General features: G+C 35.6%; 1 protein-coding gene across 1 annotated transcript in view; it reads left to right on the top strand.

Moving 5' to 3' along the window:
* The window catches only part of SPAG1 (sperm associated antigen 1), a 69,693-nt gene that overhangs the window by 12,054 nt on the left and 30,651 nt on the right, over positions 1-26,988 (top strand). The window contains exons 4-10 of the mRNA XM_012643587.1: positions 4,770-4,834; positions 5,348-5,457; positions 6,033-6,138; positions 10,098-10,228; positions 12,779-12,885; positions 17,717-17,876; positions 26,280-26,290. Coding sequence (XP_012499041.1) covers positions 4,770-4,834; positions 5,348-5,457; positions 6,033-6,138; positions 10,098-10,228; positions 12,779-12,885; positions 17,717-17,876; positions 26,280-26,290 — 690 coding nt within the window. The remainder of the gene's footprint in view (positions 1-4,769; positions 4,835-5,347; positions 5,458-6,032; positions 6,139-10,097; positions 10,229-12,778; positions 12,886-17,716; positions 17,877-26,279; positions 26,291-26,988) is intronic.

The following is a 26,988-nucleotide window of genomic DNA, read 5'->3' as shown; positions in this document are numbered from 1 at the left end:
TATATTTTTAGCTGTCCAATTAATTTCTTTCTATTTTTGGTAGAGACGGGGTCTCGCTCTTGCTCAGGCTGGTCTCGAACTCCTGAGCTCAAACAATGCACGCGCCTCGGCCTCCCAGAGTGCTAGGATTACAGGCGTGAGCCACCGCACCCGGCCGATTGTCGTTGTTTATTACGGGGCTGTCTCAGTTTAATCGGAGAACCAAAATGTGATGTCCTCCAGGAGAGTTGAGGAGTTTTCTCAGCTGGCTGTGTATTGTCACCTTCAGTAGGCTGTATCTCATCACTTGGAGATCAAACTTGCATCTTGGGTTTACTGCCTTTCTTCTTCTCCTCCTCCTCCTCCTTTCTTCTCTCTTCCTTTTTATTTTGATATCCTGTCTCTTCCACTCTGACCAGTTTTGATGACACATAAGGTCTAATTCAGTGTGTGAGAATTTCAGGGTCCCATGGTGTTCTTCAAGGTACAATAGAGGTACAGAGGATATGTCTTATTATGTAATTTAATTAACTATGGATTTAAAATATGAAACAGATACTTTTAAGCACTTACACATGTAATTCCTCTGTTTGGTGTATGTTTTTTTCCTGTATCCCCATTTCTCTGTGGTTGGTCCCTAGTTTGTCACATAGATCTCTCTTTTTAACCCATGGGTTCCATAGAGAAGGGGCCTGTTGGAGTTCCGGGTCCATTCTACTTAACTTCAGATTGAAACTGGGCTTCCTGGCATCCATCTGACCTTGTTATTTCTGACAGGATGGCTCCCCAAGTCTTTTCATTCTAGGTTAATTTAGAACGAAAGTTATTATTCTCATCTTTTCTTTGAGTCCTCAATTTTATTTTAAAAACATTAATAGCCCTTCATCACTCTGCTCTCTGATAATTGACCTTCCTGGATCTTTTTACTCTCCATTAGGAATTACTCAGGTAACAGAGGTGCACAGTATATGATGAGGATGTCACTGTCTGTAATCAATTACTTCATATTTTTATTGAATACCCACTGTGTGCTAAGTCTATGCCCTGAACATATAACAATGAATAATAGTCTTTGCCCTCTGGGAGCTTATAGTCCAGTGGAGTAGATAGGCTAGCAATACAGTGGTTCTCAAAGTATGGTCTGGGGACCCTTGAATTCCAGAGATCCTTCCAGGGAGTCCGCAAAGTCAACGCTATGTTTCAGATAAGACTAACGCTTTGTCTTTTTCACTGTGTTGACATTTGTGCTGAGGATAACACTGCTGGTCACCAAATGAATCAAGGCAGCAACAGCAAACTGTCCTAACACATACAGTAAAAAAAAATTCCAACTTTACCTAAAAATACCTTTGATAAAACAATAAAATATTTACTTTGTTAGATTGTGAGCCTCAAGGACATGGCCTTTTAGCATTTTGTGTGACCAAGCGGGAAGTACGCAGAAAGCACCTGATGGCATGGTGAAAATGTGATAGTTATCTCAAGAAAGCACTTGTCAGCTGACTATCCACTTTTTCCTGGAATGCAGTTTTTGCTTGTAAGAATGGCTGACAGACAAACTATGGTTATTCAGACTTGGGTTTTTGGCAGAAATTTTGTTGAAAATGAATGGAAGTGGGCCTGTCACATTAAGGAAAACAACTGAGTATTTGTTGCCAATGAGAAAATCTGAGCTTTCAACTGCAAATTAAGGTTTTAATATTTATATGCGTTTCTCAAATGCCTGCTTGTGACAAAAAATATCCCCTTAGAGGGTATACTTGTCAAAGGAAAAAATTATAACAAATTTATTTTAAAGATCTAATTGGTTTTCGTTGGTAATTCATGGATCAGGTGGCATCTCCTCTGAAAATGTAGAAAATGTGCTCTGGTGGCCACAACAGAACAGTTGTTTTTTATAAGGTAGTTTGAGCAGGAACAAGGAATACAAAAAGTAGATTATTTAATATCAGGTTACTTCAGGTTACTTTCCTTATACGGGTTAAAGCAAAGGGGACTTCCTTATCATGCTGGCTAAAACTGGCCTATTAGGGGATTTGGCTATTATCTCTCTCTTCTGATTTCTCTGGTCACATAAACAACTTAGTTTTGGTTTGATAATGTGGTACTTTAGCATGAGTGACTCCATTCTGGTTTAGTCTATTGGGGCCTAATGCAGGAGCTCAGTCCAAATCAATGGCCTCCTATAAATTTTATTTAACATATTTGAAAGACTTTTCTGATGAGCTCCTGCATTAACAAATGTGATTCTTTTAAGTTATAAATGAAATGTGTGAATATTTGGAAGATCTGCATAACTCCAGATGACCAATAATTTTCAGGAGTTGAGAATGTCACAATACCAAAAGTTTGAGCCCCACTGATGTAATATGTTATGCATTATGACAGGGAACATAGGGTGTTATGGGAGTATGTAGAAGGGGCACATGTCTTAATCTTTCAGTCAGGGAGCATTGTCTTTTTATAATATAAAGATATAGGCCAGTGTGGTGGCTCACGCCTGTAATCCCAGCACTTTGGGAGGCCGGGGTGAGAGGATCACTTGAGTCCAAGAGTTTGAGACCAGCCTGGGCAACATAGCAAGACCCGGTCTCTACAGAAAGTAGAAAAATTAGCTGGGCGTGGTGGTGGGACTGTAGTCTCAGCTACTCGGGAGGCTGAGGCCGGAGAATCTCTTGAGCCCAGGAGTTTGAGGTTATAATGAACTGTAGTGACACCATTGCACTCTAGCCCAGGCAACAGAGTAAGACCCTGTCTAAAAAAATATGTATGTGTGTATATATATATATGTAAATATGTATGTATATATATAAGTGTATATATTTATATAATATATAAAGTATACATTATATTTTATCCCATACACCTGTGTCCATGTCTTGAGACTCATATTAATCCACATTCATTATTTTATTAAAAAATTTTTTCTTCTTTATTCAGTTATAATTGAAAAATAAAAATTGTATATATTTATGGTATACAACATGATGTTTTCATATAACTATACCTTGTGAAATGATTATAACAATCAAGCCAATTCATGTTCATTTGTTTATCTCTTAAGGGGGGTATTTTTTGTCACAAGTAGGTATTTGAGAGTCACATATGAATATTAAATACCTCTGATTTCTAATCAGTGCCCTTTTAAAACTAAGCTATACCATCTGTATTAGTTTCCTAGGGCTGCTGTAACAGAGTAACACAAAATGGTTGAAATTTTAACCTTTAAAACAACAGAAATTTATTCTTTCACAGTTCTGGAGGCTGGAAGTCCAAAATCAAGGTATTGGCAGGATATGCTCCCTCTGAAACCTGCCGGGGAAGATCCTTCCTTGTCTCTTTCAGCTTCTGGTAGCGCCTGTGTTCCTTGGCTTGTGGCAACATGACTCTAATCTCTATTTTTATCTTCATGTGGCCATCTTCCCTCTATGTGAATCTCTTTTTATTAAGGACATGTCATATTGGATCCTAATGACCTCATCTTAACTTGATTGCACCTGCAAAGATCTTATTTGCAAATAAGGTCTCATTCACAGGTACCAGGGGTTAGGACTTTACCAGATCATTTCAGGAGACACAGTTCAACCCGTAACACCATCTTACCATTGAGAACATTGTCTTATAAGGCAGAAAATTAAGTTCGAGCATCAAGTGATTCTTATTGAGCCTGTAAGGAGTGCATAATACCCCTTCATGCAGTTTATACAGTTCCTATTAAAAAATACATTGCTAAGTCATCTGTTAGCAAACACAAACCAAACGATAGTGAAGATATATAAATAGTTTTAAAAAAAATCAGTACCTACTTTATTTTATTATTATAAATTCAGCTATACTTCCCTTTCTTCAGACTATATATATATATATTTTTTTTTTAAGTTAATATATCTTAATACTTATCAAGCATCAAATTGTACTCTCTCTGGGAGATTATTTGTGAGTATAAGGGCTATTGTTTGTGTTTCTACTAGTCCCTTCTAGTGAAGAACCTGCCCTCTGTCTACAGCAGTGGGTATGTGACCTAGTTTGGGGCCACTTAGCACCAAGCTAGTGATTGGTCAGGGATGGGCATGTGACCCAAGGTGGCCAATCAGAGTCCTTCCCTGGGATTTCTCTCACTGAAAACAGAGAGAAGAGTCACCTCTTTTTCTTCTTTGATGGGGAGGCCTGTGAGGTTATAATCCCAGACTTCTTGTGGTTATGTTTTCTGCCACATGGAGAAAGCAAGTAGCCACAGGGGAAAATGAAATCAATAGACAGAGGAGCAGAGACTAGGGATGGGGGAGAGGGAAAGCTGGAGAAAAGGCACAGGAATTCCTTTATCCAGCAGCACCCCTGTTCTTTCATCAGTTTGGTTATATCAGCTGATAATTTATTCCTTTTAATAAAAGTCCAAGTCAGGTGACTGTCATTGCAAACAAAACACTACTAACACACACAGCAAAGAAGTTATTCTTGTTTCTCCAATGCCAGGTTTTAAAAGAATGAATCAGAATTTAGTACTTTTTTATTATACATTTACACATGTAAGTTTTAAAATTTTATATATATACTTAAAAGCCTGTAGATTGTCCTCAGAATTAACTACAAACCTAAAATCCTTTTTTAAATCTACTATATATTATTATGTTAATAATTATAATATTCAAGTTGTTATAACTTCAAGGGTACCTGTTTTTCTCATCCTTTCCATTTGTATATCTTAATTCAATACTTTACATTGCATTTACAATAAAACCTGCTGATCTTAGATTAAATATGTCTCATAAAATATGATTTTATTCTTTTAGGAAAAATATTCTAAAAGTAGACCAGCTAAAAAGAAAATTCCAAGGGATTATTCAGAATGGGATAAGTATGTTTTACATTTCTTTATATAAAATTTGTCACTAAAATATTCTCTACCACAAAATACTGTAATAACTTCTTAAATAATTGTTATAAACCTGAACATGTCGAGAATGCCAAATTAATTCTGTAGAATACTAAGAGTGTATACCCTAAGCACTTTTGATGTTGTTTTTTTATTAAATAAAAAAATGAATACATCCTTTTGTTTATAAAACCAACCAAAAGTAACTAACATAATCCTTCTACCTATCTGAAATAAAAAGAACAAAAATTTAAAATTGAGAGAAATTAGTCACAATTTTAATTACAAAGTTCTGAACAGTTTAGATATGATTAAGTCCTCACTAAATTGCATGTTTTCTTAAGAAAGAATGCAGATGACCTCAACTACAAACCTATTATGCATTTTTGAATATACATCCAAAGGCAAAGTTGTACAAATATAAGACTATCAATAATAAATTTGTTTTTTTCTTGTATTGTATTTTTTTCAGTTTTTGTTTTTCTTTCATTTAAGATTTGACGTGGAAAAGGAATGTTTAAAAATAGATGAAGATTACAGAGAAAAGACTGTAGTAGACAACAAGTCACATTTGTCTAAAATTGAGAAAAGAATAGACACAACAGGTAATTGGGGGAAAATAAGAATAATTTTAGTAGGTTTTAAATTTTTTGAGTTATAATAAAAACTGTTGACCTAAAACATATTTTCTTTAAGTGCTGCAGGATTTTCTCCTAGAGTTGGCCACTCCTAACAAATTCATTTCACTCTTTTACCTACTTAATTTTGTGTAATAGTTATAATAATTAAATTTAGGAAGACTTTAAAAAAGATGCACCTTATTTTTCTTACCATAATTCATTTTTTTCATTCTTTTTTCCAATCCTTTTTTCCCTCCAAATTCCTCAAATTATTTTCTTTTTGCCTCAAAACAAAAAGATAGGACAGTTTTGTTTTCATTTGAAGTCCATAGATGTATAGCACCTATGAAGTAAAACAAAACCAGTCATAAGAAAATCTAAATTCTCAATAATTGTGAATGATTAAAAAAAGAAAATATCTCTAAACTTAGGAAATCTTTTATTTTCTTATGTTTGTTTTATGGTTTTCTGCTTTTGTTAAAATAAGCATTCTTGGATTTAAACTTTTAAATATTCTGTTAAATTATATTTTCACATATGGCAGATAACATTATTTCTAGGTCTAACTGAGAAGGAAAAGGATTTTCTTGCTACTCGTGAAAAGGAAAAAGGAAATGAAGCTTTCAATTCAGGAGATTATGAAGAGGCAGTGATGTATTATACCAGGTGAGTAGATATTTGTTGTAGTTTAAACTTGCCATTTTTAAAATGATAATGTTTTAATTGCTGGAACAATATAAATAAGCTAAGTAGTCTATGTCGGAATCACTCAATGTATTGTACTTGTCATTTTATATTTTGTCTTGTCTTTTCAGTACTTTTCTCAAATCTCTAAGCTTTCACCCCACTCCCACTTTTGACAGAGGACCTAACTTCTATTTTACAGAGAAAATAGAAGCCATCTGAAAGGAATTCAACAGAAAGTCCATATGGCATAAAAGTTAAGAACTTGGCTTTTGTGTTTAGACTGCCTGGATTTTAATCCTGGTACTTATGGTGTTCCCTCCTACCACAGGGCCTTGGCACATTCTGGGTCCTCCATCTAAAATGCTCTTCCCTCCTCTCATTATCTAGTTAATTCTAACTTATCCTTTAGATCTTAGCCCATGACTTGATTCTTTGGAGAAGTCTTCCCTGACCTTCTAGACTAGATTAAATCTTCATCCCACCCCATCTCCCTCATACCCAAAATTATAGGCTCTTACAGCAATCTTACCACTCCTTTGTGGCACTTGCTGGAAGTACAATTTAAGTGTGTGTCATTTGATACTAACTGGACTGTAAGCTGTGTAAGAGCAGAACCCACTTGTCAAGATTTTTTACACCATTGCATCCCCAATGCCCAGCAAAGTACTTGGTTGTAGTAGATGTTCAATAAATACTTGTATGAACTTTCAAAGTTCTTAATAGTCTATCAAAAATAGAATAAGTTCACAAAAAGTTATTACAGACAAACTGTGCTTATAGAAATACTAATGCCAAGTTAGTACTACACTTTGTTCAATCTTTTCTCAACCTTTGGAAAGAAGATTTTTTTTTTTCAGCGTTGTTTGTGTCTCTAAAGAATTTTGTCTCAGACTGTTTGAGTGGACACATAAGGTAAAGAGGACAATTAATGGATCATTCATTCAGTACAGCCTCCTCTGTTCAGGCAGGTGGATGTCAGCCTTAATACTATTCTCTCTTTTCTTGTAGATTTCTGCCAGTGGAGATTCTCTTGTCTATTACGGGGAAAAAAATCTTAATATCTTCTTTTGAGGAGTCATATAGTTGAAGAAGTAAAACATCACACTATGATGGTTAAAGGAACTCAGACTACCACTTTCTGACCTTGGGCAGATTCTTTGCCTCTCTCGTCTTAGTTTCCTTAATGTGATGAGGCTCTAGGAGTGCCTATTTCAGAGCTTCTGTGAAGACTAAATAAAACAATGTGTTGAAAGGCAGGATAACATGGTAGTAAGAGAGCAGACTGGGTTTGAGTTTTGACTCTGCCGTTTACTAGTTTGTGGCTATGGGCACATTATTTAACCTTTCTATTGCATCTATTTTTTCATCTGTAAAATGAGAAGAGCCATAATACCTTCTCCATGGGTTGTAATTGAGGATTGAATGAGTATTGTCAGGTGTGATTGTGTTGGAGAGTTGTTGTCATGGTCCTTTGTCTCCTTGCTTGGAAGAATTGCAAGTAGAGCCAGTGTGACAGAATAACAGACATGAAGCACTTCCACACAGGTAGCCTTGATTGCAAAGTTAAGAATACAAAGTGAAAGTAGATCCCAGGGTCTGTCTCTGCAAGTGGAGAGACCCTGGGGTCTTAACACACTTCTACTTTTATGTATACACCTTATGATATGGTAAATAGGGGGCAGAATATTCATTATTTTTCTGGGAAAAAGTGGAGAGTTTTTGTAGCTAAGGGCTCTCCTCAATTTTATCCTCATAGGGTAACATCCAGGGGTTGCCAAGACATTTGTAAACTGTCTTGATGCTGGTGGGTGTGATTTTTACTATGCTAATGTATGTTAATAGGGAAAGGTTACCTTTGGTTATGAGCTCCTAGTTTCTGTGCATGCTACTGGCCAGGAAAAGTTCCTAACCTCAAGTTCCTGCTGTTGCAGGTTTGGTTCTAGATGCTCACTGACCTCCTCATATTCATCCTCCCTCCTCTTTTCCTGTGGTTAACGCTGCCAACCTGCTTCTGTCCCTAGTAGTATGTATGTAAAGTGCTTAGTGCCTGGCCTGTGGGAAGTACTCAGTGTCAGGTACTCTTACATGTATTTTCCATGTCTGGTCTCTACCCAACCGTGTAATTTCTTTATATTAAGTATTTATCTTTAATGATCTTAGTAAATTGACCCTTTTTGTGACTTTTCCATTTTCACCCTCTATTCATCTTCTGGATTTAGTAAATTCAGTGTACCAACACCCTTATCTTTCCTATATCAGGGTATTCATTATTTCATGGCATTCCAAATCAACTTTTTAGGCAACAGCCAGATATATTTTAAAATCTTTTCATTAATTATTTTGTACTTACATCCTTAATCTAGCAAAATTTGCTCTGTTGAAGTCTGTTTTCCTCATCCCCCTGACTACTCTCCTGTTTCAATTTAGTTTCTTCTGTTAACTTACTTCATGATCATTTCTTTAGAGTTAAATCTACTTTTAGATTACAAACTAATTTGTTTCTATTAACCCAATAACAGCTGAATAAAAGATATTGTGCAGGCGCGGTGGCTCACGCCTATAATCCTAGCACTCTGGGAGGCCAGGCAGGAGGATTGCTTGAGCTCAGGAGTTCGAGACCAGCCTGAGCAAGAGTAAGACCCCGTCTCTACTAAAAATAGAAAAAATTAACAAGTCAACTAAAAACAGAAATGAAAAATTAGCCAGGTGTGGTGGCTCACGTCTGTAGTCCCAGCTACTCGGGAGGCTGAGGCAGGAGGATTGCTTGAGCCCAGGAGTTTGAGGTTGCTGTGAGCTAGGCTAATGCCACGGCACTCACTCTAGCCTGGGCAACAAAAGCGAGACTCTGTCTCAAAAAAAAAAAAAAAAAAGATATTGTGATTGATTGCTCCATTTTTTTTCATTTTTTTAAAGTAGAATATTGTTCCTAAAGAGTCAAAAAAGTATGTTTGATACTTAATGTTAACTAAACTGTTTTTTTAGGTGATCTCTGGGTATTTAAATTCCCATGTCACCTCTAAAGGCTGAGTCAATTTTAAACCTATTAACTGAATTTTTAAGCATCTATTTAAATGTTGATTTAGTTTGTTTGTAGAATTATATTTTATTACTTTTGATGTTATAGGCTGTATTAGTTTGCTAAGGTTGCCATAACAAATTGGCACAGGCTGAGTGGCTTAAAGAAAAGAAATGTATTTCCTCACAGTACTAGAGGCTATGAGATCAAGGTGTTGGCAGGGTTGGTTTCTTCTAAGACCTGTTTCCTTGGCTTATGAGTGGCTGTCTTCCCTCCGTGTCTTCCCATGGTCTGTCCATACATGTCTGTGTCCTAATATGCTCTTGTTTCTTTTTTTCTTTTTCTTGCTTTCTTTTTCTTTTTTTAACGGGGTCTCCCTCTGGCACCCAGGCTGGAGTGCAGTGGTGCAGTCATAGCTCAATGTAACCCCCAACTCCTGGGCTCAAGAAATCTTCCTGCCTCAGCCTCCCAAGTAGCTGGGACCACAGGTACAAACCACCACACCTGGCTAAGTTTTAAATTTTCGGGGGACAGGGTCTCACCGTGTTGCCCGGGCTGGTCTCGAACTCCTTGCTTCAAGCAGTCCTCCTGCCTCGGCCTCCTAAAGTGCTGGGATTACAGGCATTGAGCTACTGCACCTGGATCCTAACATCCTCTTCTTTAAGGACATCAGTTTTATTGGATTAGTGCCCACTCTCATGACCTCTTTTAACGTTAGTCACCTATTTAAAGACCCTGTCTCCAAATACTGTCGCATTCTAAGGTACTATGGAGTTAGGACTTCAACATATGAATTTTTAGGGGACACAATTCAGCCCATAACACAGCCTATAATGTTTTAATTTACAACTTAACCTGAATTTCTCTATATTCTTTTGTTTACCTTAGGCCTGCTTGTTGCCAATAAATGTTTCTTTTATAGGAGCATATCAGCGCTTCCCACTGTAGCTGCCTATAACAATCGAGCTCAAGCAGAAATCAAATTACAGAACTGGAATAGTGCTTTTCAGGATTGTGAAAAGGTCTTGGAGTTAGAACCTGGAAACATAAAGGGTAAAAAAATCTTCATAGAATGCTTTTAACATTACACCAGGACCCATTAAAGACCATTTATAGACAGTTATGTTTATATAAAAACATTTCAGATAAACTTGAATTTCTAGATGTGAATCACCACCTTCCTAAATTTACTTCTAAGTTTAACTTGGAATTTAAGTCCCTGATTATTTATACTGAGGTAGCTAATAATCTCAGAAGATTGAATAAAATATGTTTTTTTCCTTAAAGGGAAATACCTCCAGCTTACATTTGAGTTGTCTTTTTATCCAAAAAAATTTAAGTATAATTAATACAGATTTTCTGATATTTATTAATATAATAAAATAGTAAGCCCACACTGGAGCTCTAGCACCCTCTAGCAGCTTCTTTGTGGGTATTTCCACCTAGATGACTATATATAATTTATTTTTAATTTTAAATTAATAATAATTTAATTTCAAATTAAACTTGTCTAAAACGGACCACATCTTTCCGCCAAAAACCTGGACTCTGTCTTGATTCGCTGTCTCTGCGACTGACCACGTTGTCTTGGGTAAAGCCTAAAGTATTCAAGTCAAACTCTGCTGCTATCAAGAAGCAATCATTCCAAGAAGGAGTGAGGTACATTATAATAGACACATTATATTTCTTAAGCAAATATAAATACTTAATTTTTTTCACATGGACCGTACACCTTTGTACCTACATCGTTGGGGGAGCAGAAACCATGGGTGTGCTAAGGGGGAGCCTGGTACATCAGCTGCCACTGTCATTGTCATGGACTGCCCTCCATTTAACAATGAAGTCCTCTTGGGCCTGTATTTTGTGCAAGCTGATCTCTGTCACAGAGTACAGATGGGCTCCCAGCTTTAGGCAGGTGCCTGGTGAAGGCGTTGCCATTTCCTATGGGCCCCCACCACTGCTCTGTCAGGCCCTATGCCAAGTACTTTATATATATTAATTCTATTAATTTTAACAACAGCCCCATTGAGATGCAGACACTGTCATTAGCACACTCATTTTACAAAGGAGGAAACCAGGCACAGACATATTAAGCAATTCACCCAGCTTCACATGGCTAACAAATGACAGAGCCAGGACTCAGCACTGGACAGCAGATTCCAGGGCCCGTACTGAACTACTGTGCTATTCTTCTGCCACTGGGATGGCATATGTTTGAATTCTTTTTTGTTTGAGTAATTTCTTAAGTACTCGAATCTTCACTATTAAAAAACAAATTTAGCATAACCAAATGGAGTAAAGAGAGTAGCCATAAAACATTAAGAAATCTTATGTTTGCTTAAGTGCATAAATAACTTTCTCTTCAAAACTTTATTTTTATTTCAAAAGATAATTGTTCTAAATACAATGTGTTATCTTGGAGGCCATTCTGGAACTAAAAAAGGACATAAGTGGAAAAACTGGTAAAATCCAAATAAAGCCTGTAGTTTAAGTTAATAGTATTGTACCCATGTTAATTTCTGAGATTTGGCAAATGTACTGTGGTTCTGTAAGATGTTATTATTAGGGAAAGCTGAGTGAAGGTACCCAGGAACTCTCTGTACTATCTTTGCAACTTTTTTGTAAATCTCAAATTATTTCAAAATAAAAAGTTTAAAAAAAGGTCATTGTTATATCATGAATGTTTCTTCATGGAAATTCTGTTCAGAAATCTGAGTAGCATTAGCAATACCAAAACTGTACAATTTTGATTAAATTTATAACAACATATTTTATCCTTTAGATTTTCATGGCTCATTCTAAGACTAAAATCGAACTGGTCAAATTTATAACTATGTTTTAAAATAGAATATTAAAATACATCTGGATAAATTTCTCACTTTTCAGAATTACCAAACTTTTTTCTTTTCAAAATAATGGCTTTTTACACAAAGTTCTCTTATTATACAATGGATAACGATGGGACAAAAGGCATTTATGCTATTAAATAATTATCAAATTATATGTTGAAAGCTACCCAAAATATCTGATGCAAATTACCAAAGTACTCAATTTCTGAGTCTAGCTGACTTAATCATCAGGATTCTCTGTTTTCCTGTGTTAAATAACTCCTTCTAATGACTTTAGAGATTGCTACACAGATTGCACTAATGAGCCATATTCTGAGCTAGATGCTGGTCACTAATATACTAAATTTTGAGAAGGGATTTTCTAAGTTTTCAAAAAGTTGTAAAATAATACTAGCTATGATTATAAGAAGGAAAACATTATGGTTTAATGAAAAGCTTCCTGATATTGCAGCACAATGTGGTACCTGTGAAGGGTTAGATATAAAGTCTCTTAGCCCTTGGAGGAGCTGGTAGAGCCTGGGGCTACCAGAGGGCCAGAGGGTCATTAGAGGGGACAGCAGCCTGATGCAATCTCTTCTGTTTACCTCAGTATCATTTTCTGTGTGTGCAAAAACATGAAAATGGGTGTAGCTAAGCTTTGCATAATTACATGCTAAAATGTTCTGTGCTACTTACCTTCTTCCACTTGTAAAATATGTTATAACCATAATGCCATAAGATAAAAAATATAACTTGTATTTTGGCAAATTTTCAGCTCTTCTGCGTCGTGCTACTACATATAAACATCAAAACAAGCTACAGGAAGCGATAGAAGATTTGAGTAAAGTACTCGATGTTGAGCCTGATAATGATTTGGCCAAGGTAAGTACAGAAAGCAATTTCTCACCCAATTCTATAGTTGGCTATTTCTATATTTGTTAAAATGGTATCAATCTTGCTGAATAAATTATGGTGAGGGTTAGGTCACAGCTTTAAAAGGTAAATATATCACAGACACCCCAAAATCTTAACATCTATTTGAAGTGAAAGAAAGCAGGCTCTTAACAATTTTTTTCCAAAACTATAACCTACCTCTGAGTGACAAATATTTAATTTTTCCTCTTTCCTCTAGTGTTCTAGGCAATGTTTTTCTCTAAGCTAACCTCACTTTATTTATTATGTGGGGCAGTATAGAAGTTTCCTAGGTAGGATTGGGGTGAGTTCCATGGCCACAGAACAATGTTTCTCTTTGTAGCTAGCATGGTAAACATGGCATCGTTGATAGCATGCACTACCTGGCTGAGCAGAGTGACTCTGATATGCACTTAGGGGATCTGTGTTAAAGCCTAAAGTGTAGAAGTGTCAACAACTGAAATTTTACCCTACTTGCAAATTAACAAGGTGGCCTAGCAAAGGATACAAGATATCCTGGTCAGACACAAAGGCCTCTGTTACTCATGGCACACAAAGCAGATGAGCTTCACATTCATGTCAGTTCCTGTGGCTCCCAAGTCCCACAGGGGTGACACGGCATAGCCCAGATGGATGTTGTTTACTCTGTGGGTTTGTGTGATGGCTAATGAATGCAAAATTTAGAAACTCCTCATCTTTTATAATGGGCTGTAAGTAGACTTGTCCAGCTTCTGCTTCAGAGGGAAGCATATCTTTATTATACTGGAGAGCAAACATACCTACCATCTCCTCTGTAGGTAAATGCTATTTCTATTTTCCAAGACTGTTCGCAGTACAAACATCGTAAAGATGTCCAGAATTAAGATGGTTTTAGCACCATTTCTGCTCTCAGTATAGTCAGAAATAGGAGAAACCCATGGAGAATTGTCTTCCAATAATAAGTTGTCATTGAGTTTCCATATACACCTATCAGGTAATCTATTACAGTCTCTCCAAGTGGCAGCTAATGTCCCTAGTGTATCAGTTGCTTTTGTCAAGTCAGCATTTCAGTGGATTAGGTTTAGGGCCTGGCTCAGGAACTCATCTTTTCCCCATAGTATTTCCTTTTTATAATGGCTATGTTTATTGAAAAGTTAATGTAACAATATTGTAAAAAAAATTGAAACAAGGAAAACTACCTTTAATTTTACTGCTCAACACAATTTCTTGTTTACATATTAAGTTTTAGGCCAAATGCATTTTTTCTTAACCATATGCAAAGGTTAACTCAAAATGGATCATATACTTTAATGTAAAACCTAAAGTATAATAGTCTTAGAAGAAAACATAAGAGAAAATGTTTATGAGCTTGGATTAGACAAATATTTATTACATATGACATGAAAATTATAATTTATAAAAGAGTTGACAAATTAGACTTCATCAAAATTAAAAATGTCTGCTCTTTGAAAAACAGTATTAGAAGAATAAAAAGATAAGCCACAGGTTGGGTGTGGTGGCTCACGCCTATAATCCTAGCACTCTGGAAGGCAAGGCAAGAACACCTGTAGTCCCAGCTACTTGGGAGGCTAAGGCAGGAGGATTGCTTGAACCCAGGAGTTTGAGGTTGCTGTGAGCTATGATGATGATGCTGTTGCGGGTGACAGAGCAAGACCGTCTCAAAAAAAAAAAAAAAAAGACAAGCCACAGACTGGGAGAAAATATTTGCAAAATCATGTATCCAACAAGACTTGTATCAAGAATATATAAAGAACTTTCAAAACTTAATAAGAAAACAAACCATGAAACTAAAAATAAGCAAAATATTTGATCTGACACTTCACCAAAAGAGATATGTGGATGGAAAATAAACACATGAAAAGATGCTCTGCCTGAGTAGAAAATTGCCCAAGCAATTTTAAGCAAAAAGAACAAATTCGGAGGCATCACATTACCAGATTTCAAACTATACTACAAGGCTGTAGTAACCAAAACAGCATGGTGTTGGTACAAAGAAAAAGGCATAGACCAATCAAACAAAAATAGAGAACCCAGATATAAAATCACCTATAGCCAACTGATCTTTGACAAAGCAGACAAAAGTGTACACTGGGGAAAAGAAACCCTATTCAATAAATGGTGCTGGGAAAATTGGATAGCCACATGCAGAAGAATGAAACAGGACTCCGGTCTCTCACCACTCACAAAAATTAATTTAAGATGGATAAAATACTTAAATCTAAAGCATTAAAAACCATAAGAATTCTAGAGAAAAATGTAGGAAAAACTCTTATAGATATTGGCCTGGGCAAAGAATTTATGAATAAGACCCCAATGGCAATCCCAGTAACAACAAAAATAAATAAATCGGATTTGATTAAACTAAAAAGCCTCTGCACAGGTGAGGAAACAACAGAGCAAACAGACAACCTACAGAACAGGAGAAAATATTAATAAGTTAAACATCCAATAAAGGGCTAATAACCAGAATCTACAAAGAACTCAAGCAAATCAGTGAGAAAAAAAAACAACTCCATTAAAAGGTGGGCAAAAGACATGAATGGAAGCTTTTCAAATGAAGATAGACAAATGGCCAATAAACATGTGAAGAAATGCTCAACGTCACTAATTATCAGGGGAACGCAAATTAAAACCACAATGAGATATCACCTTACTTGTGTTAGAATGGCTTTTTATTAAAAAGTCCAAAAACAATAGATGCTGGCGCAGATGCAGAGAGAAAGGAACACTTACACACTGTTAGTGGGACTGCAAATTAGTACAACCCGTATGGAAAACATTATGAAGATTCTTCAAAGAACTAAAAGTAGACCTACCATTTGATCCAGCAATTCCACTACTGGGTATCTACCCAAAGGAAAAGGTGTCATTTTATCAAAAAGATACCTGCACACCACAAGAGCAGAAGAACGGGATCCATTTGTACTCACCATCAAATTGGTATTAACTAATCAACACACAAATGCACATATAAGAATAACATCTATTGGATGTTGGGCGGGGGGAGGAGGGAGGAGGGGACGGGTATTTGTATACACAAGGAGTGCAATGCGCACCACCCGAAGGATGGACATATTTGAAACACGGACTTGGGGGCGGGACCAAGGGCAACCTAAATATCTGTACCCCCATAATATGCTGTAATAAAAGAAAAAGAAAAAAAAAAAGATACCTGCACATGAGTGTTTATTGCAGCATAATTCACAATTGCAAAGATGTGGAATCATCCCAAGTGCCCATCAATTCACGAGTGGATTAATAAAATGTGGTATATGTATACCATGAAATACTACTCGGCCGTAAAAGGATGAATTAATGCCTTTTGCAACAATTTGGATAGAACTGGATACCATCCTCCTAGGTGAAGTATCTCAAGATTGGAAAAACAAGTGCCACATGTACTCATTATTACATTGGAAGTAACACATGTGCACAAAGGAAAGTAAAACTCAGTGGAAATCAAGCAGCGGGGATGGGGTGGAGAGGAAGGGCAGAAACCTACCTAATAGGTACAGTAAACACTATTGGGGTGATGGGCACACCTATAGCCATGACTCAAGCATTACAAAAGCAATCCATGTAACCAACAGCATTTGTATCCCCTTAATATTTTGAAAAAAAAAGGTGCTTAATATCATTAGTCATTAGAGAAATGTAAACTTAAAACCTCAATGAGATACCACTATACACTTATTAGAATACCTAAAATTAAAAAGACTGACCATATCAAGAGTTGTCGAGAACATAGAGGAACTGAAATTCTTGGGAATATAAAATGATACCACCACTTTGGAAAATAGTTTGGTGGTTTCTTAAAAAGTTAAACATAAAAACATATACCTACCATATGATCCAGCCATTTCACTCCTAGGTATTTACTCAAGAAAAATGCAAGTATATGTTCATACAAAGACTTATGCACAAATGTTCATAGTAGGTTTATTTGTAATTGCCAAAACCTGAAAACAGCCTAAAATGTCCATTAGCAGGTGAATGGATAAACAAATCATTATATCCATACAATAGAGTACTATGAGCAATAAAGAGGAATGAACTATTGACACATACATCATCATGGATGAATTTTAAAATAATTATTCTGAGTTAAAGAAGTCAGACAAAAAAGAGTTATACAATATGATTCTATTTATATAAAATTATAGAAAATACACACTAATCTGTCATGATGATAAAAAGAACAGTGGTTGTAGGGAGAGGTAAAAGTGAGATATTACAAAGAGGAAGAAACATTTGGAAATGATGGGTATGTTTATTATTATGTAAAACCTATCAACTTGTGTACTTTAAGTGTGTGCAGTTTATGTTAATTATACTTCAATAAAGCTGTTAAAAATGAAAGGGGAAAGGAAAATGGTTTCATATATATATTTTTCATTCTAGTTGGCATAAAATATTTCAGAACTTTTGACATTTTGGAAAACAGCATGTATAGCATGATTTAATTTATATAAAACTATATATCTCTGTGTGTATATGTACATACAAACATACCTAGGAAGATGATCATCAAAATGTCAGTAGTGTTATCTGAGTGGCAAGGTTTCAGCTGATTTTTTTTTTCTTTTTTTTACTTGTTACTCTAAGTTTTTTGTTTTTTTTTTACAGTGAACATGTAAGATTACAATCAGACAAAGCAATGAAGTTGCTTTGAAAAAGAAAGTACACCACCAAAAAAGCCTTATTGTTGTTATCTTTGTTCATTTTTAATATCTTTATATTTTTAACTGAAAGAATGGTTTTTTATTAAAGGAAAACATTTAATATGGTGATTACGTTGCAGAAAACCTTGTCAGAGGTTGAAAGAGATCTGAAAAATTCTGAACCTGCATCTAAGACTCAAACCAAAGGGAAAAGGATGGTTATTCAGGAAGTAGAAAACTCCGAAGATGAAGGTGGAAAGGACGATGGAGGAAACCATGAAGATGGCAGTGGAGATAATAGTAAAACATTTTTTCTATTTTGGTTATGTAAAGAACTACCTTTTTATATGATAAGCTGGTTCAATTTTTTATTTGTACAGAAATTCTCAGTCTACCAAATTTTATCTAGCTTTGCCTTGTGAATCCACAAGCAAGTTTAGCTCATCTCTTTAATACAGCTTAATACAACCTCTCAAACCCATTTTCCTTTTTAACCTGTCACCTTTTTCTAGTGCTCGATTTAATTCCTGATTATTACTTTTCAATGTAAATGGCTATGTCCGTGTGACACAAACCATTTGCAAGTCAACCTTAGAAATTTCTCTTAGGTGAGTGATTGTTTTGTGTATATCTACTTGATTGCAGCAAATGCATTGGTTTCCAAGTGGGTATGGGTAGCTTTATTTATATGACTAAAATGAATGCATTACTGGAAAATTGCTGTGTGTGCCTCTCAAAAAATGTTTTAAGTTTTAGAAAAGAAATAAGTATAATTTCATTTTTGAAATAATTTTAAAAAGAGAATCTAGAATAGACAAAGCTTCATCTTCATAATATAAAACATGGAAGTTATGTCACCTTTCAGGGGTAACATTTGCCTCCTCACAGGACGTCAAAACTTTCCCCTCCTTCTTGAGAGCCCCTGAGCAACAGGGGGAAAATAATCAATTTTGAAAATCACTCACAAGTAAAAAAATCAACATGTAAGTAATTTGACGGAATATTCTAATTTTGAGAGAGAAATGTAAAATATTCAGTTCACGCAACTTTTTAAAAAAATAAAGAACAAGAAGTATAAGTTTCTAAAAATGAATGAGAAAAATATAAAGTGTACACTTCAGAATAAAATATGATCAGTTAAGATAGAATAAAGACAAAGGAACCAAAAAGGAGGGAGGGAGGAAGAGGAAGAGACAAAGGAGGAGCACCAGAGGGCTGGGAAGGAAGAGAGAGCATCAAAAGGATAAAAAAGGGAGAAGTTAAGGTAACCAGTTTTTCAAAGATTGAAGCTCGCCTTTCAGCCTGATTTTAAGTTGTGGCATAAAGATGTTCTTCTTCAGGTTTATATTTGGCTTAACATAATTAGCCAAATGTCTTACAGTTAAAGGATATCATTTTAAATCTTATCTGGGACAAGATGAAGTATAAACTATATGAATTGCTACTGTTTTTAAATTATTGTTTTAAAAATTTACATGCAGTAAAAATGGACTTTTCTTAGTATACAGTTCTAACACATGTACAATTTTATGTAACCATCACCACAATCAGGATGCAGAGTAATTTCATGACTGTTTTGGGTGATTTTTTTACGTTCTTCTTGCTGTCCCTTTAGGCAAACCCTTCCATCACCCCAACTCTTGGTTGAACAGAGAACAGATCAACCTTTGTTTTCCCTTTTCCAGAATGTCAGATAAATGGAATCAGAAAATATGTAACCTTTTGAGACTAGCTTCCTTCACTTAGCATGTCACTGAGATTCATTCATGTAGTAGTTGTATGTATCATTGCTTCATTCCTTTTTATTGCTGAGTAGCAATAAAATATAATTCCATTATATGGATGTACTGAAGTTTATCTGTTCACCTATTCAAGGACATTCAGATTGTTTCCAGTGTCTGGTAATTATGAATATAGCTGCTATAAACATTCATGTGTAGGTTTTTGTGTGAACATATGTTTTTATTTTCCTTGGGTAAATATTAAGTACCTAAGAGCGGGACTGCTGAGTCATGTGGCAAGTGTATGTTTAACTTATGACCAGTTTTCCAGAGGGGCTATACCTTTTTGCATTGCCATTAGCAACATATGAGAGTTCTAGTTGTTTCACATCCTTGCTAGCATTTGGTATTTTCCTTTATTTTTTCCTTTTTTACCCATTCTATTAGGTGTAGAGTGGTTTCTCATTATGGTTTTAATTTCCATCTTCCTAATGGCTAATCATGGTGAACATCATCTCATGTGCTCATTTGCCAGCTCTATATCATTTTTAGTGAAGTGTCTGTTCAAATTATTCCATCAATTTTTTTAATTGGATTGTTTTCTTACTGTTCAGTTTTGAGATTTCTTTTTATATTTTTGATGCAAGTCCTTTGTTATAAGATTTGCAAATATTTTTTTCCTGTCTATAGCTTGTTTTTTCATTCTTTTAACAGTGTCTTTCACAGGACAAAGGTTTTTAATTTTGTTGGGGTCCGTTGTCGCTCCATAAATTAATATAACTATATTAAAGACAGAAATGGTCCCAGGAGTTTTGCAGGGCTTTGCCCTGAAGGAATATGTGAACGTGTTAGTTTGCATATCAAAAGCTGCTTCACCTCAGGAGGGCATTTCAAAGATCAGTGGCAGCTGCTTCCCAAGATGACGTTGAGATTCTCAGACCTGTGGGTCTGACTTGCTTTGAAAGGCAAAGCAGATCTGCTAGGAGCCGCAGGATGAGAGCTGATGAAAGAATGCCTGCTGGACAGACAGACACTTGTGGCTAAAAGCAATTAGCCCAAGGGACAGTTCCTGCTTAAACTCCTGACTATATGTCTCAATACACAATAACTTGATAAAAAAATATGGAGCCACTATATCTCTGTTTAACCCTTCTGTTAAGTGATAAATTTACCTTAGAACTTACAAGTTTGTGTTTGAAAGATTTTGTAACCATTTATTCATGTAGATAGAGTTAGTTAAGGGATCTGAAGAAGCCTTTTGAAATACTTTTAACCTAAGAAGAACTACCTGTTATTATGTAAATCTGTTACCCCTGGCAACCGATCACTGTACCTGTAAATACCCATGTAAAACTTCACTCCTGACCTTTTGTGATTAATAGAGAAATCACAAGGTCTCTTGAGTACCCCCTGCTTTTGTCTTTTATCTTTATAAATCTATAAAACTATATCTTCGTCTCTGTGTATGCTTTTATTTCTATTATTTTCTATTTTCTATTATTTTCTTATCCTTTACACATGACCCCTACCTAAGGGACCCAATTTTTTGCTGTGGTGTAGCTAACTCCCTGCAGTCCATTTTATCCAGTGTTTTTATTGTCTGTGCTTTTTATGTCATATCTAAGAACATTTTGCCTAACTCAAAGTCATGAAGATTTTATTGTATGTTTTCCTTTCAAAGTTTTATAGTTTATATTTTACATTTAGATGTATGTCAATTCTGAGTTAATTTTTATATGAAGGGTGAGGATTAGATTGAGTTTAATTTTTTGCATATGGATATCCAATTGTTCCAAAACGATTTGCTGAAAACTCTCCTTACTCCTTTGAATTGCCTTTGCACCTTTGTAAAAAAAATATCCCACGGCCACACTTGCATGACCAGTAGAATCTAATTCTGTTCCACTAGTCCGTGTGTCTATTCCTGTGTCAGTACCACACTGTCTTGATTAATATAGTATAGCTTTATAATTAAGTCTTAGAATTGATGTTGAATTGTTTCAAATGCTTTTTCTGCATCAATTAATTTCATCATGCGGTTTTTTTTCTGTAATCTGTTAATACATTAGATTACCTTGATTGATTTTTGAATGGTGAGCCAGCCTTGAATTCTTGGGATAAACTCCATTGATCATGATGTATTATTCTTTTCATATATTGCTGGATTTTATTTGCCGATAGTTTGTAGAGGATTTGTACATCTGTGTTCATGGGAATTACTGGACTATACCCTTCCTCCTTCCCTCCTTCCTTCCCTTCCTTCCTTCCTTCCCTTTCTTCCTTTGCTCTTTCCCTCTTCTCTTCTCTTCTCTTCTCTTCTCTTCTCTTCTCTTCTCTTCTCTTCTCTTCTCTTCTCTTCTCTTCTGTCTGGTTTTGGTGTTAGGGCAATGCCAGCCTCATAAAATGAGTTGGAACATGCTTCTTCCACATCTATATTCTGAAAGACATTGTGTAGAATTGATATTATTTCTTCTTTAAATGTTTGGTAGAATTTGCCAGGGAAACCATCTGGGACTGGAGTTTGTTTTGTAAAAGACTCTAAGTTAAAAATTCAATTTCTTTAATAGATATAAAACCATTCAGGTGATCTATTTTTTCTTGGATGAATACTGATAGTTTGGTAGTTTCAAGGAATTGGTCCATTTCATCTAAGTTGTTGAGTTTAGCTACATGAGTTGTTCATAGTACTGCCTTATTATCATTTTAATGTTTGGTAAGTCTGTAGTGGTCTCCCCTCTTTCTGATATTGGTAATTTGTGTTTTCTTTCTTTGTCAATCTGGCCAGAGGTTTATGCATCTTATTGATCTTTTCAAAATACCAGCTTTTGTTTCATTTATTTTTCTCTGCTTTTTTTCTTTTTCAAATTTTCATTGATTTCTGCTCTTTATTATTTCCTTTCTTCTGTTTGTTCTAAGTCCATTTTGCCCCGCTTTTTCTTTTTTCTTTCCTTCTTGTTATGTTGCCCAGGCCAGTACTCAAACTCCTGGGCTCAAGTAATCCTCTCACCTCAGCCTCCTGGGTAGCTGGGACTACAGGCTCATACCACCATGCTCAGCTTGCTTCTCTTTTTCTAAGATAGTTTCTCAAGATAGAAGCTTGGAATATTGATTTGAGGCTATTTTCCCCCTAATATAAATATTTCATGCTATAAGTTTCCTTATGAGCACTGCTTTAGCTGTATCCTGCATGTTTTGATATGTTGTATTTTCATTATAGTCATTTGAAAATATTTTCTAATTTTCTTTGAGACTCTCTCTTTGACCCATATGGCATATTTAATTTCCAAATGTTTTTGAGATTTACCAGTTATCTTTCTGTTATTGATTTCTAGTTTACTTCCATTAAGGTCACAGAATATAATATGTGTTACGTGAATTCTTTTAAATTTGTTAAGTCTGTTTTATGACACAGGATATGTTCTTTCTTGATGTATATTTCATGTGCACTTCAAATGAATGTGTATTTTGTTGTTTTGGGGGTGGGGTATTCTCCAAAGGTCAATTAGAACCAATTGGTTGATGGTGTTGCTCAGTTCTTCATCCTTGCTTATTTTCTGTGTACTTGTTACATTCCTAACTGAAAGAGGAGTGTTGTAGTCTGTAGTTATGGATTTGTCCATTTGCCATTTAGTTCTATCAGTTTTTTGCTTCATGTGTTTTGAAGTCCTGTTGTTATGTGCACGCACATTTAGGGTTGCTGTGTTTTGTTAGTTAATTGCTCCTTTTATCATAATGTAATGTCCCTCTCTATCTCTGATAATTTTACTTGCGTTTAAGTCTACTTTTCCTGACATTAATATAGTTACTTCAGCTGTCTTTGGATTAATATCTGCATAATATATATTTTTCACACATTAAAGTGTGTTTCTTTATCTGTTCTTACTCTTTCTTATAATTGGTATGATTACCCCATTTATACTTATTAATATTTATATTTAGGTCAAAATATTGATATGCTTGTATTTAGGTTTTATTTGTTTTTCTATTTTTTCCCCTCTGTTTTTTCTACTGTTTCTACTTTCCTATTTTTTTAAATTATTATTTGGCTTGAATATTGTTTAGTTTTTCATTATAGTTTTTGATTGAGGCTTTTTTTAAAAAACTATATTTATGTGTACATTGTTTTAATGGTCTCTCTAGGGATTTAAATATACATACTTAATTTTCCACATTCTATTTAGAATTAGTATTTTACCACTTCAAGTTAATGTAAAAGCCTTACCACTATATCATTCCCTTTACCCTGCCCTTTTATGTTGTAGTTATCATACGAATATAATGATGTTACATCTACATTCATTGAAAACCCATCAGACAATATTATGGTTTTTCCTTTCAACCTGTCTATATATTTTAAAGAACTTAAGAGGAGAAAAACAGCCTATTTTATTTACTCAGATATTTATAATTTTGTTACTCTTTCTTCATTCCTGTTGTTGTAAGTTTCCTTCTGGTTTCATTTCCCTTACAGCTGAAGGACTCCTTTTAACATTTCTTTTAAACAATTTCTTCAGGAGATGAATTCTCTTAGTTTTCCTTCATTGTCTTTATTTCACCTTCATTGCTGAAAGAGAGTTTTGCTGTTTATAGAATCCTGAGTTGACAGTTCTTTTCTTTCAGCACTTTAAAAATTTTGTTCAGCTGCCTTCTGTTCTCCATGGTTTTGATGAGAAATCTATTGCTACTCAAATGATTGTTCCCGTATATATGATGTATTGTTGTTCTCTGGATGCTGTCAAGATTTTTTTCTTTGTCTTTTATTTTTCAGCGGTTGATTATGTCTGGATATGAAGGTTTTTTTTTTTTTAAACAGGGTTTAATTGAGCAAAGATTGATTCACAAATCGGGCAGCTGTTAGAACCAGAAGTGGGTCAGAGACCTCCTGGATGTGAGCTTCTTGAATCTGTAAATTTATGTCTTTACCAAATTTTGGAAATTGTCTGCCATTATTTCTTCAAATATTTTTTTATGGACAACACTATTTCTCCTTTCCTATAGGGACTGTTACGACACAATTGTTAGCCATTTAGTACTATCCTGTAAGTCCTTGAGCTTCTGTTCTTTTTTTTTTTCTTTCAATTTTTTTCTCTCTGTTGTTCAGATTGAATAATTTATATTGATTTATATGTAAATTCACTGACATTTTCTCTGTCTTCTCAATTCTGCTATTGTACCCATTCACTGAATTTTCAAATTTTGCTTATTACATTTTTTCATTCTAAAATTTACATTAAAAAAAAATTTTCTATTTCTCTACAAAGCTTTTTAATCTTTCTATTCATCTCAAGTGTATTTGACTTTATTTCTTGGAGCATGGTTATAATAGTCACTTTAAAGTCTTTGTTGGAGAATTCACAACATCTGTGTTATCTAGAGTTTGTCTTTTTTCCCTTGCCAAATGTTGAGATTTTCTTTGTTCCTCATTTGTCGAGTAATTTTGGACTATATACTCATAATTTTGAATATTAAGTTATGAGATTTTCAGTCCTGTTTAAATTTAAATTCTGCGGAGAATTTTTTTTTTTAGCAGTTGAGCAATCTGGTTAGGTTCAGGTATTAATTTTCCACCTGACTTCTGTGGACTATGGTTTTAATGACAGTATAGTTTTCAAAATCTTTGCAGTGCTATTTGGATCTGTCCCACTTGTGCACTGCCCAGTGACCAGTTGGGGCCTGGACAGTGGTCTTAAAATTGAGATGTTTAGGGTCAGATTTATGCATATGATCACCTGAAAGGTGAGCCCAGGAGTTCATATACAATTTTATGTAATTATTTTCTTGCGTTCCCTCTTCTTTGTGACTTCCCTATACTTTCTGGCTCCCAGAGGTTTCCCTTATTCCTCTGGCTAGAAATCCTGGCCTTTAATTTTTCCATTCTACTATGCACTTCTCATGGCTATGTATCCCCAGGACTAAGCAGCAAGAGGATAGAGTGAGAAAATAAGCAATGAGGAGTCCCTGACATTGTTGAGACCACAGTTTTTCTGGCCTGAGGTAAGAGCTGCCCTACCTCAAAGTTTTAGGTGCCTGCTTGGCTGCCACTGCCACTGCCACTGGAACAGCCTGTAGGACTGCTTGAGGGCTGGGATGGGAGGGAATCGAAAAACAAAACAAACCAAAAGGAAACAGGGAATTCTCAACTGTCTCTCCCATAGGGGTCAGCTATCTTTTTGTTTCAGATAAATAGTAGAGAGCTTCTCCTGAAGCTTTTCCTGTCCACACTCAGTGCACAGTGCTGGGTTTTGGGCTACCTTTGAATCCAGCCCAGGAGATACCAGAGGAAAGAAAAATGAGAAACTCACTGCTCTATTGGGGATATTTCAAGTTTCTTTCCCTAGTCTGCCTGCTACCATTTACTTTTCAGTGTCCTTGTGTAGCTGCTCCATGAATTCTGTCCCAGGTTTTTAGTTGTGTTCAGGGTGTATTTAGAGACAGGATGGAATACGTTTACTCTATCTCAGCTGGAACTGCCCCGTTAATACTATTTTTAAAAAATGATTAGCACATTTGAAGAACTATGGATGTACTTTACATATTTCATATTTTTTGATCTTCAAGGAACCTGTTAACTATCCATACTCTTACAGATTAGGCAATGGCAACTTTAGAAAGGTTACTTGCCACATTTGCATAGGTTGTGCTTGTGGTTGGGATATAGTCCCAAATCTGTTTGACTCCAAAGTCTCTCTCTTAAAAGTGGTTATTGGATGCCAACTAAGAGAGTACATGTTTTATAAAACCCAGGCTACATTATCAAAGAAACAGATATAATTTGGTACTTATCCACTCTTATGCTCACTGATGTACCAAGAACTCTAATGAGAAGCTGAACCTATGCTGATGAGCACATAAGTTAGGGACTAATGTGATCATTTTTGAAACTAAAAGGTCCTCCTCACAAATAGAGATAAACAAGCAAGAAAGGGCTAATCATTTTTAAAAACTTACTAATACTACTTCCATGATGAGAAATCTGAGTCAGGGCCAGCTGCAGTAGCTCACACCTGTAATCCTATCACTTTGGGAGGCCAAGGCAGGAGAATCCCTTGAGGCCAGAAGTTCAAGACCAGCCTGAGCAACATAGTGAGACTCCCATCTCTACAAAAATTTTTTAAAAATATTCGCTGTGCCTGGTGGCCCACGGCTGTAATCCCAGCTACTTGGGAGGCTAAGTCAGGAGGGTCACTTGAGCCCAGGAGTTTGAAGCTGCAGTGAGCTGTGATTGTGCCACTGCACTCTAGCCTGGGCGACAGAGCGAGACCTTGTCTCAAAAAAAAAAAGGAAGGAAAGAAAAATCTGAATCAGGGTTGTTGTAGTATAATATCATTTAACAGATTGATAAGATGTTTCTCTCTGAATTAAGCAGTTATCTTTAAGGTGAGTCCCATAGAGAAGCAATATTCCCATTCAGCTCTCCAAACAGCCAGAGCTTTAAGAGAACCATTCTGATCCTGTCATTCATGTCCTGCTCCTTCATAATTACTTTGTAGATTAGGGAATATATAAAATATGTAAGATTCAGAAACCAAAAATATCTCCATAGAAAGAATATAAATTTTAAGCCGGGCGCAGTGGTGTGTGCCTACAGTTGCAACTACTCAGGAGCTGGGGAGACTGAAACAGGAGGATCGCTTGAGCCCAGGAGTTTGAGCCACACCTGGGCAACATAGCAAGACCTCGTCTCTTACCAA

This window comes from Propithecus coquereli, unplaced genomic scaffold, assembly GCF_000956105.1.
Source record: "Propithecus coquereli isolate 6110/MARCELLA unplaced genomic scaffold, Pcoq_1.0 Scaffold2, whole genome shotgun sequence".
In the NCBI taxonomy this organism is placed as follows: Eukaryota; Metazoa; Chordata; class Mammalia; order Primates; family Indriidae; genus Propithecus; species Propithecus coquereli.
Note: the sequence above shows the minus strand (reverse complement) of the source record. Positions and strands in the feature narration are given on the sequence as shown.